This window comes from Alexandromys fortis, unplaced genomic scaffold (genome assembly GCF_014885135.2).
Source record: "Alexandromys fortis isolate MF-2015 unplaced genomic scaffold, M_Fortis_MF-2015_v1.1 scaffold_231, whole genome shotgun sequence".
Lineage (NCBI taxonomy): Eukaryota > Metazoa > Chordata > Mammalia > Rodentia > Cricetidae > Alexandromys > Alexandromys fortis.
The window spans coordinates 1,574,964-1,592,785 of NW_026068613.1; the positions used below are offsets into that span (position 1 = coordinate 1,574,964).

Sequence of the window (17,822 nt, forward strand, 5' to 3'; positions counted from 1 at the left end):
TGGGAAGTCCAAGGACCACCCACCTCCATCCAGGTTTAGTAAGGTGAGCATCCAAACTGCCTGGGCTCCCACAAAGCCAGTATGTGCAGTAGGATCAAAAACCCATTGCCATTGTTCTTGAGTTCTCAGTAATCCTCATTGTCTGCTATATTCAGCTAGTCTGGTTTTATCCCATGCTTTTTCAGACCCAGGCCAGCTTGCCTTGGTGAGTTCCTGATAGAACATCCCCATTGTCTCAGTGTGTGGGTGCACCCCTCACATTCCTGAGTTCCTTGTTCATGCTCTCTCTTCTTCTGCTCCCGATTTGGACCTTGAGATTTTAGTACGGTGCTCCAATGTGGGTTTCTGTCTCTGTCTCCTTTCATTGCCTGATGAAGGTTAATATTCATATGCTCAACTATGTTCATAGCAGCATTGTTTGTAATCGCCAGAACCTGGAAACAACCTAGATGCCCTTCAATAGAAAAATGGATGAAGAAAGTATGGAATATATACATATTAGAGTACTACTCAGCAGTAAAAACCAATGACTTCTTGAATTTTGCATGTAAAGGAACGGAAATAGAAAACACTATCCTGAGTGAGGTAAGCCAGGCCGCAAAAGAGGAACATAGGATGTACTCACTCATATTTGGTTTCTAGCCATAAATAAAGGACATTGAGCCTATAATTCGTGATCCTAGAGAAGCTAAATAAGAAGGTGAACCCAAAGAAAAACATATAGGCATCAGTAAAGTGCTTTTCTCTTGCTTAATCATTGTGGCTTTGCCAACACTGGTGAAGCCCTGACCTACCTTACATGACCAATGTCATCTCCTGAAGTCTGATTCTGACAAATACTTTAAAATACTACTGCTTCCTTTGCCTTTGCCTTTGCCTTTGCATACCTTTGACCTATTTCTAGAATTCCAAGCAACCTTTCTCCTATCAGCTGTCTGAGCTTTGTCTATCGCACACTAGAGATGACAAGTCATCAGTAAAATACCAAAATGATTACAGAATGAAGTTTTTAGTTGTTGGTGCTTTTTATGAAGTACAATAGCTGTAAGGTCAGTTCCATATATTTAATGAAATGTGATTTGAACAGTTTGGAAATATATATATAAACACTCCTGACAATACCATCAAGATTAAGATAGTTAGTACATGTATCACTTCTCAAGTTTTTCTTATGTCCCTTTGTTTTCTTAACAGAATGTTTAACATGAGATCTGCCTTCTGAAGCTTTTAGTGAGTAGTATCACATCTTTCCTTATATGCACTTATATGAACTATAATGTACAGAATATATTCCTTGCTTACTTTGCTAAAGATGTGTACCAATTGAAGAGCTCCACTTTGTCTCTAGTAACCATTGCTGGGTTGCTTTTTTTTTCTTCCATGAATTTAACTCTTTTAAATATTTTCTATTCTATAAGTAGACTCATTTGGGATTTGTACATTTGGGACTGCCTTTTTTAAACTCAAAATTCACTCAGTTTCATTCACTTTGTTTGAAATTAGAAGATTTTCTTTATATAAAAGAAAATTATGCCAGTTATTAAAAATGTGGTGACAATTCAAATTTGCCACGGGAATGATAATATCAATCAAGAACATTTGTTTGTTCACATTTATACTAGAGTATTAAACAAATGTTGTTGAATTCTAACTTTAATCCATGGTGATCCAATTAGACATAGGTGGTTACTAATATTTTTTTTGTAACTGTGGAAGTTTGCTTTGCTATTGAGTATGTAGTCAATTTTCGAGAAGGTTCCATGAGCTGCAGAGAAGAAGGTATATTCTTTCCTATTTAGGTAGAATGTTCTATAGATGTCTGTTAAGTCCATTTGATTCATTACCTCCATTAATTCTCTTATTTCTCCATTAGGTTTCTGTCTGATTGACCTATCTGTTGGTGAGAGAGGAGTGTTGAAGTCTCCTACTATTAGTGTGTGTGGTTTGATGACTGTCTTGAGTTTTAGTAATGTTTCTTTTACATAAGTGGGTGCTTTTATATTAGGGGCATAGATATTTAGGTTTGAGACTTCATCCTGATGAATTGTTCCTCTTATGAGTATAAAATGTCCCTCTCCATCTCTTCTGATTGATTTTAGTTTAAAGTAATTTCCCTAAATTTTCAGCAAAACACTTTCATCAACACAGAAGCAGAAATCTAATACTAGGCTGAGAATTTTCAGTCCATCCCTTTATCATGCAATTGAAACTTTATAGCTGGTCCCTAGAAGGGGGCAGGTCTTCCTAGAAGTTTGACAGTAGGTGCTTTCACTTTCTTTTACAAGCTGCTATAAGCTGAGGAGATTTGAGAAAGTGGGTAAAGACTTTGCTCTGCTCTCTGGAGAGAACCCTACCTGCTGCATCTACAGGGTAAGAGCCTCTTATGCTAGGCAACCCCACGAAGAACTGTAAATGCCTTTTAGAAACTGATCCTGCTTTGTGATATCTGGAGATTTTTCTAAGTTGATAACACATAAATGATCTTAATTTCAGGTTCACCCCCTCCACTGCAGCTCTTTCTTTCTCTTCTCCCTTAATCCCTCTTCTTCTCACTCTTCCTCTACCTCACAAAATAGTCTTTGTTGTCTGTCTGCTTGTTTGTTTTTGTTTTTCTTCTCAGTTTTAGGTATGTTTGTCCTAAGGATGTGGAGCTTTCCTTCTCCACCCACCCGATGCATTGCAGGCCCTGAACCTTCTCTATTCACATCCAAGTGGTGGAACTTGTGCCGTTTGTGAATATCTGTCACAGAAGGCCTGGATAGAGAGGCTACAGTAATCAGTTTTCTGGATTTAAAGCACAGATTTCCTCACTCCCAAAAGCAGTAAACAGCCAGAATACGCAGGGTGTGGCCGGGTGACTCACCCCTGTCTGTACTTGAGCTGGTACTGACTGAGTGGTTAGCTCTATAGAGGCACCTAGTTTAGGACTGTAACTTTAGTACCTCTGGAGCCTGTCTTTCTTTTTCTCAAGGCCTTACCACAATTTGCAGAAGAAGGAAATGGTTGGGAGATGGTGAAAGACTCAGAGAGGGAAATTTGTTCTGAGGTTGGATTAGGAAATCAGTGTTTCATTGTAGGGAACCGTGGTCCTCCTCTCTCCCCTCTCGGTCTCCTCCAGAGGTCACTGCCAGCCTGACATCTCTGCTCTCAGACACAGTCCATCCTGAAGCTGAGCTGCTTCTCAGTGAGTGTCCTGTTGTAAGCTTCCTGCTGCTGTCAGTAGAAATTCTTCTCCCCCTGCTCCAGGCCCACCTACTGGTTCCCAGGGAAAGTACTTCCCAGGGCTTGCTGTCCTCCTCTTTCCTGCTTAGCTGCTGCCTCTGTACTAATGGCCAGATCTGAGCCTTTCTAATGCGGTCAGACTCTTCCAATAGCTCAAAATAGCAGATGTAGAAAACAGCCCATTCTTTGACTGAAATATATAGGAAATCTCTAGGAAACACCACTGATATCAGAGGGTTGGTTTATAGAGAGACTAAGGAGGTGTACCCAGCCTTCAGCCTGGCCTAAGGATTAGCTATGGAACTCAGGATGTTGTACAAGCTGACAATTTTTTTTTTTTTTGCACTGAGCCATAACCACAGACTGAGAGATTTAAATAGTCATTAGGCTCAACCTGAAGGACCTAGCAACAGCCCTGCACAGCTTTCAAAATTGCTGATTGGGATTACCAGGGATGGAAAGCTAATCCTTCCAGAAAGTTTTTCAGCCTGTAGATGTGAAAGAGAAGCCTGGAGTTCTAGGGGACTCATCCTTGGCATCTGAACAAGAATGATGTGTGCTCCTTGTTGTGCACTTAGGGTCCTTAGGACAAATTTCCAGGGGAAACCACCCTTCTTACTGTTGGCCACTATGGTCACATACAGTGACAACAGGGAGAACCAAGCTAGCAAGGGGTCACGTTTAGAAAGGCCCATAACAACTTCCACATTTATTTTGGACTATAATTCAGATTAGCCCAATCTCTAGACTGTGTGGATAAAATAATCATGTAAATCATAACCTGGTAAAATTAATCCATCTCTTTTTCTTCATATTGCATTCAAGAAATATATTTAGGAAAGTCTGTTTTAAAAGAGAGAAAAATATTATACATATGTTCTTTTTATATCTTAGAATATCTTTTAAAATGAATATTTTCAATTTATCTTTTGAAAATTTTATAGGTGTATACAATATATTTTATTATATCCACTTGAGTCTCACCTTCCAGCTTCTCCTGACCAGTAAAAAGTCCCTCTCCCAAAAGCCTATTCTTTTATTTTTCTCAACCTATTGAATCCCATAATGTTCCCAATATGTACATGAGTGCAGGGTCATCAACTGGAGTATGGGTTACCTACTATGGACCAAGTCCCTGGAGAAAAATGACTGCCCCATTCCAAGTAGTATCAAACACAAACCTCTTCAGGTAAGGACTGGATTGCATGCACCCCTCCCAGATCTATGCAGAAATATTGACTGGATTGATGGTACATGTCTTGTGCAGGTAAGAAAACCTGCTTTGAGCTCACGATTACAGTGGCCCTGTCATGGACAGAAGACACCGACTTGCAGTAGTCCTCCTTCACCTCGGGCTCTTAGGAACTTACTGAAACTTCTCCCTGTTCTCTGAGCACTGGTTGCAATGTGAAAGGTGTTGGGGGAGTGACAGGATGATACAGATGACACCACGTCACTTATTTACTCTCTGTGTTGGACTAAAAAACAAAACAGTGGTTAGTTTCACTACTAAGACTTAAAGAAAAGTGACTAAAAGAAGCATAATATAGAGTGCCATTTGGATCACATAATTATTCATGGGAAGGACAGGGAATGGGTACAGAAGAGATTACTTCGTCTTTAAGAGCTCTGCTTTCTCTTCTGTAGAACCAAACAGCAGCTCCTAGGTTCTACATGCCAGATCATAACCATCTGTAAATCCAGTCCCCATGGATTCAATATCCTCTTCTGACCTCTGCTTTGTGTAACACGTTATGTGTAAGAGTATCTTCCTGCGCATGATGCACAGAAGTGCAGGCAAACACTCTTACATGCAACCTAAGAGTAAATAAAATATTAGAAATGCCTCTTATACTGGATTAAGAATGCTGAGGTTAAATTATCGGACCTGTTCAGGTTCCTGTGGACAGTTCACTTAACACTGTTTGTAAATATAGAATGGTGTTTGTAGCACTTTAAGGTCATTTGAGGTTATTTTGGTGATTTCCTGTTAGTGGACACTTAAAGCCTCCCCACCTGAGAAGCATTAATCAGGAGAGTCACCACCAGCATCTCCCCTCCATGGATCCTTATTCCCACCCTAAGAATTTGAAGCTGCTCCTGCAAGAGAGAACAGAAGCTGTATTACTGATGCTGTAACTCTATCAAAATTCTCTTAAAGATGTGTCATTTCCACAGACACAGGCACTAAGAATGGAGCACTACTGTGGTCTAATCACTGGCAACAAGGAACCAGGTAAGCCTGACTTACAAATCGTAGTGATGAGGTAACTGGACCCAGCAAAACTCCTCATCTATGGTGCCAGTATAGTAAAGTTTGCTGATCTCCTCTACATTTGTATCTTCTCCAGTGCCACTGAAGAGCATCTCAGTAACCCTGTCCATAAATGACTTTGTGGCCAGTGTCTCTGCAACCTTAAATTATGAGAATGAGGAGAAAGTCCCATTGGAGGCAATCTTTGTGTTCCCCATGGATGAAGACTCTGCTGTCTACAGCTTTGAAGCCTTGGTGGATGGGAAGAAAATTGTGGCCGAATTGCAGGAAAAGATGCAGGTCAGAAGGATGAGTTTGTTATCTCTTTTCTTCCATCTTTCAAATTGCATTCTACTATTATCTTTATCAACAATTCATAAGTACTGATGCTGACTGTTCTGTCTTTCTGTCATGTCTAATTATGATTTGTCTAAATCAATAAGACAGAGACAATCGGGTAGAAGCTATTAAAATAATTGTGCATAGTCCATAGAATCCATGACACTCCCTCTGAACAAGTAGTATTTTCTTGAACCCTTGTGATTTCATTTCAACTTACCTTGCCCTTGCTCTAGGCCCATAGCATCTATGAGGATGCCCTCTCCCAGGGCTACCAAGCTTACTTATTGGAAGAGGATGACTACTCCAGGGATGTCTTTTCTTGCAATGTGGGGAACCTCCAGCCTGGGGCCAAGGTGGCAGTGACCCTGAGGTATGTGCAAGAGCTGCCTCTGGAGACAGATGGGGCCCTGCGCTATGTGCTCCCAGCCATCTTGAATCCAAGATATCAGCTCTCTGGTAAGTAATTTCTTTTTCTGAAAACTAGACATAGAAAGGCTGGGGAAAAATACAAAATTATGTTTGTCTTGGAAATCGTTGTCATGGGAAAGATAATTAATGTACTGTTTTTTATAGAAAAGTCAGCGAAGAGTTCCTTGAATATATATACTCCCATGGTCCCTTTGGAGGACCTTCCCTACACACTCAGCATGGTTGCTACCATCACTTCCCAGCATGGCATTGAGAGGGTCCAGTCCAACTGCTCCTTGAGTCCCATGCAGTACCTGGCTGATGACAAGACATCTGCTCAGGTGAACAGAAAGAGAACACCATTGTCAGTCTCCTCTGTCTTCATTGTTGACTTGGTCATCATTCATTCTTCCCGCATCTCCCTTGCATCTTCTGGCCATGCTTGGAGAGACACAATATCTACCTTCCCTGCTCTGGGGAAAGTGTAGACCCTTTTCCATACAGTCTTTCCTGTTCCTTCTGATTGTGCTCCCGATGGAAGAAGCCCAAATTCTTACCTTATCTCAGGAAGTGACCAGTGGCAGTTCTAACATGGCTTCTCTGCTGGTTTTCTTCTCAGGTTTCCTTGGCTGAAGGACACAAGTTTGACCGGGATGTGGAACTCTTGATTTATTACAATGAAGTGCACAGCCCCAGTGTAGCAGTGGAGATGGGGATGCAGGACATGAAGCCAGGTATTTTCTGTCTCCCACTTTGGTCCCTTTCTATGATGTAACTCCAAGTTAACCTGGGTTTTTCTACCTCTAAGCAAGATCAGAATATAGTCATTAAGATAATTGACTTTTCACTCTCACATGGAATAACGATTGGGCTTCAGGTGATTATGTCCATAGGCTAATTTGCATAGATTACTAGATAATTAGAGGGAAATAAGACTAAATAATTAACAAGAAAATACATAAAACCCCTTATTACCATGTGGCAATGACTGGTCTTACAAAAATGACAAATAAATATAATCTTGTGACTACTTCTCATATGGAAGAATCAGTGATGTCCAAATCTGATGAAGTCTCATGCTTTACATTGTGTTGTGAGTTTACAGTGTTAAATGGTATTGAAACAAATCAGTTTGTTCCAACTGGTTTGAAACAATTAGTGTGCAAATAATAAAGCAAATATTCATTTAGACAATTCTAATATTTACAGTATTTCTTCTCAAATAAATATAGATGTCTATCTGATATGCAGGTGATATTGACTGATATTATAATTATATTATATCCAAATTACTAAGTGATGAAAAATGTAATTCAGTCACTACTTGTGTCATCCCACCCATTATATAATGAGTTATAATGTCATTACTATGATAATGTACAACAAAAACTTTAGATTGAAAAATTTACATAGAAGTTATCCAAATAATGGGATAGGAAAAGTAGCTTTAATTCCTAATATCACTATAAAATAATAATTGGATTAGGAAAATAGCAGTATTATAATCCAGACAATATGCAAATAGTAGTTCTTCTTAGACAAATAATAATTTCACTTTAAGTAATTATGTTTTATTCTTTAGTTCACCACACCTGGATGTAATCTTGCTGCCGGTTCTTTCATTTTTGTCTTAGTAATAAGAGGAATGACCAAATTAAACACAGAGTTAATTTTAGGTCCTCTTTGTCCAGTAGAAATTCAACTTTGAAAAACAAAAATTACAAGAATGCAGCTCAAACTTTTTCTTTTGGCACACTTGAATTTTTCATAGACCTAATTTAGCTTGTCAGTGAGATTTGTTTCTTATGTACGTCTAGTGTTTGTCACTTAGAACATTTCCTTATAAGTGCACTTAACTTTTATTCAAGCTGGCACAGCCCACATGGGTATTTTATCTCTTTGATTTTTCTGACCCATTCTGCACTGGGGTGCAGGGATCATCATACAACCCAACAAAGTTGCTGCAAATCTTTATTTGCAAGTTGGATATATAGAAGTTCCTTGGGGGCCAGTTGTGTTCACAGTGTGACAGCTGGGCTTGGGCTTATGGTGCTGTAATTGTCAAAGCCCTGTGAGGACTTTACCAAGAAGCTGAGTTTCCATAGCCAACCACTGCACATATAACATTTTCAATATTTGTAAAGGTGACCTCATATTGAACCACACATAGGGACTTTTTCTACTTCCCTCATTATTTGGTCAAATTTCTCTGAAGTCACTGAGGGGAATTCCAACTTTCCTGGGATTCTTGTAACTTCCTCATTTCCCAGTAGCTCTTCTCTATCTGTTGCTGTTGATTTTCTTGGTCTCTGTTTTGGATTCTCATGAAGTATTTAAACTCAGACTTGGTCTTCAGTCAGGAATGTTTTAATCCATGATTAGAACCTCATGATGCTGTGACTTACTATGTAATAGCTGCCATCCCCTTGGTCTCATGAAGATTTTTCAACTCTTTTCTGTGATAAGGTGTCCAGACAGGCTATCAGGGAACATAACTGTTCATATTTTAGTCTTGATAATCTCTTCCATCTGTGATTTCTAATCCTTGTTTCCCAGGGCATGTATTTTGCCAGGTATATTCCTGTTCTCATACACTTTGGAAATACAAGAGAAGCTTAAGTGGCAACTTGGCTCAGTAAAACCGTTAATATGATACCAACATGAGACATAGCACTCTAAACTAAATAATATGATAAACTTAAGGTATTAAATTGCACAAATTTGATAGAAGAAAAATGTATAAAATTATAATTAACAGCTTAGTGTCAGTTAAGCCCTACCTTGATTCTGTAAGCATATTGTATCACCTAAACTTACAACAACTCTATAGTACTAATTACTACCTTGTTGTTTCAGAAGATGAAACTGGGGATAAAAAGCAGAGGTGCTCAATTATAAACAAGGAAGCTCTGACTTATGAAGTGAAACCATTTGAATTGGTTTGAAAGAACTAGCCTACACTATAAATGGAGAACAGTTTACTGCCTACACGGCCCTGTTCTAAAGAGTGTGGGCATCCATTCCCATCATTCTCATGAGCATCTGGCTTCTCAGAAGAATGCTAGTGTCATGAAAACCACCTGTCTCTCAGTGTGGGGAGAAATGCACTTTACATATTCAAAATAACGCTATTCTTGCACACAGCACAAAAAGAACAAACTTTGTATTTGAGTTTTCTCAGTTCTGTATTGAATTGATGATTGGTTCTTGGAGACTTTAGAGCACCTGAATTTCCTTGTACCTTATAGGGTTTTCTCCTTTCTATACAGATAGTTTGATGGGAGCTCCTTCTGCAATGGTGAGCTTCTATCCAGACATCCCAGAAGTGGAGCTCTCAAAGGCCCGTGGAGAATTTGTGTTCCTCATGGACCGCTCAGGAAGTATGGGATTACCAATGAACAACCAGAATTCTCAGCTACGCATAGAGGCTGCCAAGGTAAAGCCAGAATCTTCATTGTTCATTGTTCAGCAGTGCCATGTGAGGATGGTTGGGAAGGGCATGTGTATGGTCAAGTCATAGCGGTAGGTCCATTCTTCATCTGAGCAGTAACAAGTGTGGCCACTCTGATCTCAGCCTTGAAATGAAAGGTGACAAAAGATGATGTCTTTTATACTATTATTTATACCATTATATTATAATATATAACAATATATAATATTATAATATACCATTAGATTATAATTTATACCATTAGGAAACAGACCAGGGTTTGGATGTTTGGTAGAGCTTTCCCTCACTCCATCTCCTCATCTTCTCTCACCCTCAGGAAACTCTCCTGCTGTTGCTGAAGAGTTTGCCTATGGGTTGTTATTTCAACATCTATGGATTTGGATCTTCCTATGAAAAATTCTTTCCGTAAGTTTGTGGGAAGACTATGGATTGTGAAAGAATGTACTTTAAAGTAGGGGCTGTAATTTTAATCTGACTAGTGCAGAGTAGTTCTCAACACTGGGGGTTTCAGGAACAATTTTTGTGATAGTAATTTTGCAATAGGAATAGCAATGTGCACTATTGCCATGTGACTAGACATGTTTGTTTCTCTAAGGGAGAGTGTGAAGTACACTCAGGAAACAATGGAGAAGGCAGTGCAAAGGGTGAAGGATTTAAAAGCAGACCTAGGAGGCACTGAAATCTTGAAACCACTCTGCAATATTTACAAAGCTCCCTCCATTCCTGGACATCCCTTACAGGTGAGCTTTAGAGCCAAGCTGAGAGGAAAAAACTGTGAAATTTTCCACTAACCAGTTCTCCCAATATAATTCTGTAAATAGTGTGTAAGTTTAAACCGTCTGCCATAGAATGAAGAGAAAATACATCAGAGGCAGTGTTCTTCCTCTATTCCTTGAGGGCATGGAATCTACAGTCTTTTGTGGTACCTTGAAAGTTTAAGATGCAAGGTTCATGGGGAGGATGTGAAACTTTCCAGGGTATGAAACTCTTCCCAGTAAAGAGTGTCTGTGGCCACATGTAAATGACAGTGGAGCACTAGGGTTCCCAGCCCCGTGTGAAGAAGTTACAAGGACTGGAAATAGTTGTGGGCCATGAGGACCAATGCTATTGTCCCCTGATGAACTCAACAGAAACTTGATGAATGCATCTTTTTCTTTGTTTTTCAGCTCTTTGTCTTCACAGATGGAGAAGTTGATGCCGCATTTAGTGTCATTAAAGAAGTTCAGTTAAACAGCAAGAAGCACAGGTATGGGGAGAGTGCGGTTTCTAAGTTTCTGACTGGACTGTAAGTAAGCAGCACCATATATAACATGTTCCACATGATATCATGGGATCTCATGCTTCTAAAGGGACGAAGTAACTCAAGGGCTTTCCAGTTAACTAGCTGATCCTTTAATTTCTATAAAATTTTAAAAACTATTTTTCCACTTAACACTGATACCACAACGTCAGTGTTCCTTATTTTTGCAAATCTCTAAAGGATATATTGATTTCATTTTCATTATAAAGACACTGGTAAATTAACATAGAAAGTTACTCAAATCATTGTTATCTGGGCAGATTAGTTATCAAAGTGTGCTCCCTGTGCATCCACCACAGGTCTGGAGCTAGGCAGTTATCAATCTTCTCTTGCTCTTTCCACAACTCACTTGTTTAAACCTGGCTCAAATAAAATTTTAATGGATTATGTGAAATTTCCTTGATTTGCTATCCTACTGAGTTTTGTGGTTTGTGTGTCTTTCCATATACCTCACCTTCTTCTTTATCTCACCAGTTTGTTTATATGTACACACAATTCGTATGTAATCATATTCAAGTTACATAAGTGTGTTTTCCCATGAAGTAGCTCAGAATATTTTATATTGATTCTCATAATGACAGACTTTCTTTGGTCTCTGTAGTGATTGTATTACCTATCATGAGCCATCTACTGGAGATTTAATTTACATGGGAAAATATGAGTTAGCTAAAGACACATGATACTGTGTATTTAGAAGGGATCTTGGACTCCAACTCTACAGAAAGCAAAGCAGAGTCACATGAACTGTACTGTTCTTTAAGTAGACAGAGTTGTCCAATTTCTGTGGAAAGGCTATTTCACATGCTGTAGTAATTTAAGTCAAATCAGCTTTACAAATGGATTCCAGTTGCTTCATTACCTCACAATTTGAGTGTTTATTTTCTTAAAATTTACCCAGTTTTGTGCATGGGAACCAAAGTTGCTCAGGGTTTAAAGTTTTATTTTTCTGATAGTTCTACTTCATTCAACTTTTAATATTTCATATTTAGAGTGTCATTTTGGTATTCTTTTAAATCTCCATACTACTGTTATTATTTTCTCTAGTAAATTTTCTTTTTTTGCTGAGATGTATTTGATTTTATAGTTGAATTGACTATTCAACTATAAATGAATAATGACTATTTTCTTACTCTGTAGCTTACATTTTCACTATTAAGATTATTCCTCTACTTCGTTTTCTAAGAGGCTTCCCTATGCAGTTCTGACTGGTCTTTAGTAAGATCAGTCTGGCCTCAGTGGGTGTGTTTTCACCAGTCTTTTCTTCTAGAATTCTTGGGTTGCAGCCTTACTCAAGTAATTTTCTGGTACCACACCTTACTCAAGTAATTGCCATTTTAATTTGTATTCCCTTAAGTTTCTCTTTGGAGTTATGAATTTTGCATGTACTCTGTAAAGTTATTTTTTCTATTCAAATTATGTAGATAGTTTACCTTTCCTTTCAAATGATTTTACTCTATATTTTGGTTCTTTGTTAGTTCCACACATATAATACACATTCTAGTTACTCTCTCTTCTCACCCTTTCCCATCTCCCCCACATCTTCAACAATCTTCCCTTTTCTACCTGTGCTTTTTTTAGTTCATGTCTTTTTGTTTTATAGTGTGACCAATTTTGTTTAATCATTGCCATCTCTACTACCACTGGATTGGGGCTGTCCATTGAATCTTGGCAGGTTTACCCTTGGATATACAACTGAAGGCTATGAATACCCCTCTCACTGATACTTAGGATGTTATTCCCATAATGGTCATACAACTATTGCGTTAGTGAGTATATTGTTCTGACAGATAATATTATAGTTCATAGGGCTCACAGATGCTTAAGATCATAGACACCTTTTCCCCTCAGCAACTTTTATAGTATCTCTTGATTTCTCTGTATCATACAACCAAGGGGTATGGTGGCTTCAACATTAGAGTCTTAGCATCTCTCTTAGGTAGACAACCATGAGCAATGGCAAGACTCTTTCTTGTTTTCTGGGCTTCCTTGAACAACAACTCATAAGTAGTTATACATTTCTTAGCTTTGGGGTTTTGTTTAGTAACCATAGTTTCAAAGAGAAGCTTTTTCTGACACATAGACTATCTCCCGTCCAGTTTTAAATTAAGAAACTCAGCACCAGATTCACCTGCAGTACCGAGCTCTGTCCCAGCACTCAACTCTGTTTGCATTTGTTTTATTTTTTTTTATTTATTTATTTATTTATTTATTTATTTATTTATTTATTTATTTATGAAAAAGTTTCTGCCTCTTCCCCGCCTCCCATTTCTTCCCCCTCCCCCCACTCCTTTCTCCCTCCCTCTCCAGTCCAAAGAGCAGTCAGGGTTCCCTGACCTGTGGGAAGTCCAGGGTCCTCCTCCCTCCATCCAGGTCTAGGAAGGTGAGCATCCAAACAGACTAGGCTCTCACAAAGCCAGTACATGCAGTAGGATCAAAACCCAGTGCCACTGTCCTTGGCTTCTCAGCAGTCCTCATTGTCCACCATGTTCAGAGAGTCTGGTTTTATCCCATGCTTTTTCAGTCCCAGTCCAGCTGGCCTTGGTGAGTTCCCAATAGATCAGCCCCACGGCCTCACGGTCATGACATCCTTGCTCATGTTCTCCCTCCTTCTGCTCCTCATTGGGACCTTGGGAGCTCATTCCGGTGCTCCAATGTGGGTCTCTGTCTCTATTTCCATCCATTGCCAGATGAAGTTTCTATGGTGATATGCAAGATATTCTATAGGATAGGGCCATTTCAGGTTCCCTCTTCTCAGCTTCCCAAGGAACTAACTGGGGACATTTCCCTGGACACCTGGGAGCCCCTCTAGAGTCAAATCTCTTGCCAACCCTAAGATGGCTCCCTTAATTAGGATATATACTTCCCTGCTCCCATATACACCCTTCCTTTATCCCAAACATCCCATTACCCAAGCACTCCCCATCCACCCCTTCTCAATTTTCTCTCCCAATCTCCCCAAACCCCTATCCCACCCCACCCCCAAGTTCCCATTTTTGCCTGGCAATCTTGTCTACTTCCAACATCCAGGAGGATGACTATATGTTTTTCTTTGGGTTCACCTTCTTATTTAGTTTCTCTAGGATCACAAATTATAGGCTCAATGTCCTTTATTTATGGCTAGAAACCAATTATGAGTGAGAACATCCCATGTTCATCTTTTTGGGTCTGGGTTACCTCACTCAGGAAAGTGTTTTCTATTTCCATCTATTTGCATGCAAAATTCAAGATGTCATTGTTTTTTACCACTGAGTAGTAATCTAATATGTATATATACCACACTTTCTTCATCCATTCTTCCACTGAAGGGCATCTAGGTTGAGACAGAGTCTTACCTCGAATCTTTATTGCCAAACAAAAATTTGAACTTTCACTTTTCCTGGTTTAAGTCCCAATAATCTAGGATTATCTACCAGCATCTATAATTTCTTCCTTTAGAGTGTCTAAAATATACTTCCAGTTCATTTTGCTACAGATATTTGGTAATTTTATATTTTTTTTGTCACTGAATGTATTCGAAGACTACACCATGTGAATTAATCATTTCTCTGGTAATTCTTAATTTCCAGTGCACTAGAACATCTATTCTGCTCATTATCAAGATTTCCTTCCTTCTATCCATTCACCCTCCCTCCCTCTCTTTCTCCCTTCCTTTCTTCCATTCTTTTCTTCTTAGTCATGATTTCACTATGCACATGTATGTACTCAGTGTGTATATCTGAATAATAAATGATGATTGAATTCAACAAATGAACTTTATCCACATGTTGAGGTAGGTGGTGGTTTTATTCTTTATTATTTTATGTGGAAACGGTGAATATGGTTACATCTTAGTACCACCTTGCAATTTTGGGCAAACCCATCTCATTATTAATGAACAATATTTGCCACATCTTCTGGAATTCATTTGACCTATGTAGCTTAGGACATTGAATATTTATCAATGAGAAGAAATCCCATGAATTTCAAACTATATTGTGAGATTTTTCTACCCAGGTACTTCTAGCATCAAAAAAATTAGATAGAAACCCTCCACTTTTCCTATTTTATGAAAATTTTCTGTTTTAATTTTTTATTAGAAACGGACAATGTGCTCTTCAGACATAGTGGACTTAGTAGATGTTTTAGGACTCTTGGTATTTAAATGGTATTTTCCTCTGATAGGTCTTCCTCTTTGATTTCTATGGGTGCTCAGACAAAGAACCAACAAACTTAATACTGATAGAGTATGATGAATTTCATACCTGGGCCATTTCTTACATATCTCTACCTCTTAAGTTTTAGTATTTCTGCATTGTGCTATGAAAAGTTCTCAGGTGTTTTCAAGAATACCTTCCACTGGAAAAGTTCAAAACTCTACAATTTTGTACCTTCTCTGAAACTGCTTAGGTGTTCAGCCATCCACACTTGCCACATGCTTCGATTAGTAAGTGGACAGCATATACAGGCTCATTTCCCTTTGCTTTTCTCCATTTCAAAGTCGTGGCTCATAAGTTCATATTCTCTTAACAGCATTGGAGCTATTGTCTTGGTAGTTGTCTGCTTCTACACGAATTTTTAAAATTACTGTTTATAGATCTCTAGTTCACTCTGGCTTGAATAACCTAGTCTAGTATTTCTCTGAGTATAATTCACAGTGTTTTGTCTTGATCCTTGTATCTGAGTTCTTTAATGTCAGAATCTCTTAAGAAGCCACGTATTTCACCTCTAGGTCTTCCACGTGACAAATGTTCGGAAATTCCACTCATCTGTCTGTTTTATCAATTAAATTAAAAATGCTAAAACCAATAGTGACAGCTTTATAAGTTATCGAGAGGAAATAAAACTACAATATAAACTTTGACCCTCATGCTTACATATTGAAAACACTAATTTTAAGGCCCCATGTCATGAAATTTGGGGCTGATGGCTGACATTAAAGAAAATCACACAGATACTGAATGTATCAGCCAGTGTGTCTGTGCATTACTTGACTATTTATATTTTCTAAAATGTTTTCATTTATTTATTTGACTACTATATATTTTACTAGAGGAAATTCATAGGTTAAAAAGATAAATAAATAGGACTTAGGACAGATTTTGCAAAGTTTTTGAGTTCCAGATCTTCATTAACAAATGAAATGAAACCTTTCTTCATAGTAGACTTGTGACATTAAATTATATAACTTATTTAAGCATTTATTAAAACCCATAGAAATAGGATCTGATTTCTAAATATGCCTTTGCACTGACTTTCAGGTAAGTATCTTTAGTCTTCTTGAGTTTTTGTCCATGTTAATTGGTAATTCTACCATGGAAAACCTGTCTCTAACCATCATTTCAATGTTGCAGATGTTTCTCTTTTGGTATTGGAGAAGGAGCCTCCACCAGTTTAATCAAAAGCATCGCCCGGGTATCAGGGGGCATTGCACAGTTTATCACAGGCAAGAACAGGATGCAGACCAAGGTGAGAGTTGGCCAAGTGTCCAGAGTTGCACGTCCAGAGTGAGTATGAGGCGCAACAGGAACCGTGCTGCAAAGGCAGATGCTCCACTCTTCAGGAGGACACACTTTCATAAGTTCGGGGCTATCCACTAGTGAATCTACTTGGTACTTTGTTAGAAAGGGTTCATTACAACATCTAAAGACTGGCATCTAACTGTGGTAGCTGGAAAGCCAGAGAGAAGATAAATAAAGAGTTTGTGGTTTTTCTTTTCAAGACTAGAAAGAGAAGGTGAAAGCTTTGGCTGCTCTGTCTGAGTCTGTAGTCTATACTCTGAATAGATCAGGTAGAAATTTATTCTCCATGAAAAAGACAGAAAGGAAAAGATAGGCAGGTGTGAGAGTGATAGACTCAAAGGCATAAGTTCACATTCCTTGATTAGTATATGAAAAACACTATATTTCTGATATTTCTAAGCTTCTCTTTCCATGTTGTTCCTATCACTCCTCTGACTGACTTTTGCAGAAGTCTTCTTTCTTAAGTGTTGCCCTATTTCCACTTACACTTTTACATCTCTCAAATGTTACTTTACCGTACATATAATTGAGAAAGAATTGCATTTTTCTTTCACCACTTGTGACTTGATAAGGCATCCATTGCATCCTTGGTCCTGCTAAATACTCAATGGATGACCACCAGTATTATCTTTCTTGTGTATAATTCTGGCTCCTCTGTCTTCCAACAGGCTCTTGGGTCTCTGAAGTTTGCTCTAAACTCTTCAGTGAACGACATCTCTCTGAAATGGGATTTGCCAGCTGGCCTGTCAGCTAACATGCTTTCCCCAAAGCAGACTGTCATCTTTAGGGGTCAGAGGTTAATCATCTATGCCCAATTGACTGGGACTATGCCTGTGAGTAACTATTCTTGTTCATTCCTTTACTAAGTGAAACACCATGTCAGCAGTTTTATTAACACCAATGATTGCTTGAGGTTTTAGCAAGAAATGTCAGTTTGCAGGCAGCCAGTGTCTCATTGTCTCCTTCATGCCAAGTCTATATTATCCCCTGCACTGCTTGATTCTTAGTGTGGCATTGCGTTGAGCTGAGGAGCTTTCCTAGTGCTCACCATTTTCCTGATTGTATGTCTGTTTTGTCACTCCTGCTTTTCTCTTATTTGTAGAAAGTGGAGAGATCAGGAAAAGTATGCTTCAAGTATACCCTTCAAGGCAAGGGTCTTAAAAACAGGGTGACATTTTCCCTACAGCCCAAAGCAAATACTAGGTAAGAATTAAGCTTTGCTTCTCAATCTCAATACATCCTCACCTCTCCCTTCTCTTCTCTTCTTTTCCTTTCATGTACTGACTTGATTAGGTTTTCTTTAATTAATTAATTAATTTATTTATTTATTTAAGATTTCTGTCTCTT

At 38.6% G+C, this 17,822-nt stretch overlaps 1 protein-coding gene across 3 annotated transcripts in view; it reads left to right on the forward strand.

The window, feature by feature from the left end:
* Positions 1 to 2,262: 2,262 nt before the first annotated feature.
* The window catches only part of LOC126495925 (von Willebrand factor A domain-containing protein 5A-like), a 26,090-nt gene continuing 10,530 nt past the window's right edge, over positions 2,263 to 17,822 (forward strand). The window contains exons 1-14 of one of the 3 annotated variants that reach the window (XM_050133518.1): positions 2,302 to 2,370; positions 4,315 to 4,411; positions 5,401 to 5,458; positions 5,574 to 5,776; positions 6,052 to 6,274; positions 6,392 to 6,567; positions 6,846 to 6,960; positions 9,496 to 9,662; positions 9,994 to 10,082; positions 10,273 to 10,417; positions 10,844 to 10,923; positions 16,308 to 16,422; positions 17,144 to 17,308; positions 17,578 to 17,678. In XM_050133518.1, the coding sequence (XP_049989475.1) occupies positions 4,331 to 4,411; positions 5,401 to 5,458; positions 5,574 to 5,776; positions 6,052 to 6,274; positions 6,392 to 6,567; positions 6,846 to 6,960; positions 9,496 to 9,662; positions 9,994 to 10,082; positions 10,273 to 10,417; positions 10,844 to 10,923; positions 16,308 to 16,422; positions 17,144 to 17,308; positions 17,578 to 17,678 (1,718 nt within the window). In that variant the 5' untranslated portion in view covers positions 2,302 to 2,370; positions 4,315 to 4,330. Of the gene's footprint in view, positions 2,371 to 4,314; positions 4,412 to 5,383; positions 5,459 to 5,573; positions 5,777 to 6,051; positions 6,275 to 6,391; positions 6,568 to 6,845; positions 6,961 to 9,495; positions 9,663 to 9,993; positions 10,083 to 10,272; positions 10,418 to 10,843; positions 10,924 to 16,307; positions 16,423 to 17,143; positions 17,309 to 17,577; positions 17,679 to 17,822 lie in introns of all 3 variants that reach the window. The other 2 variants (XM_050133519.1, XM_050133520.1) reach the window with 2 other exon arrangements.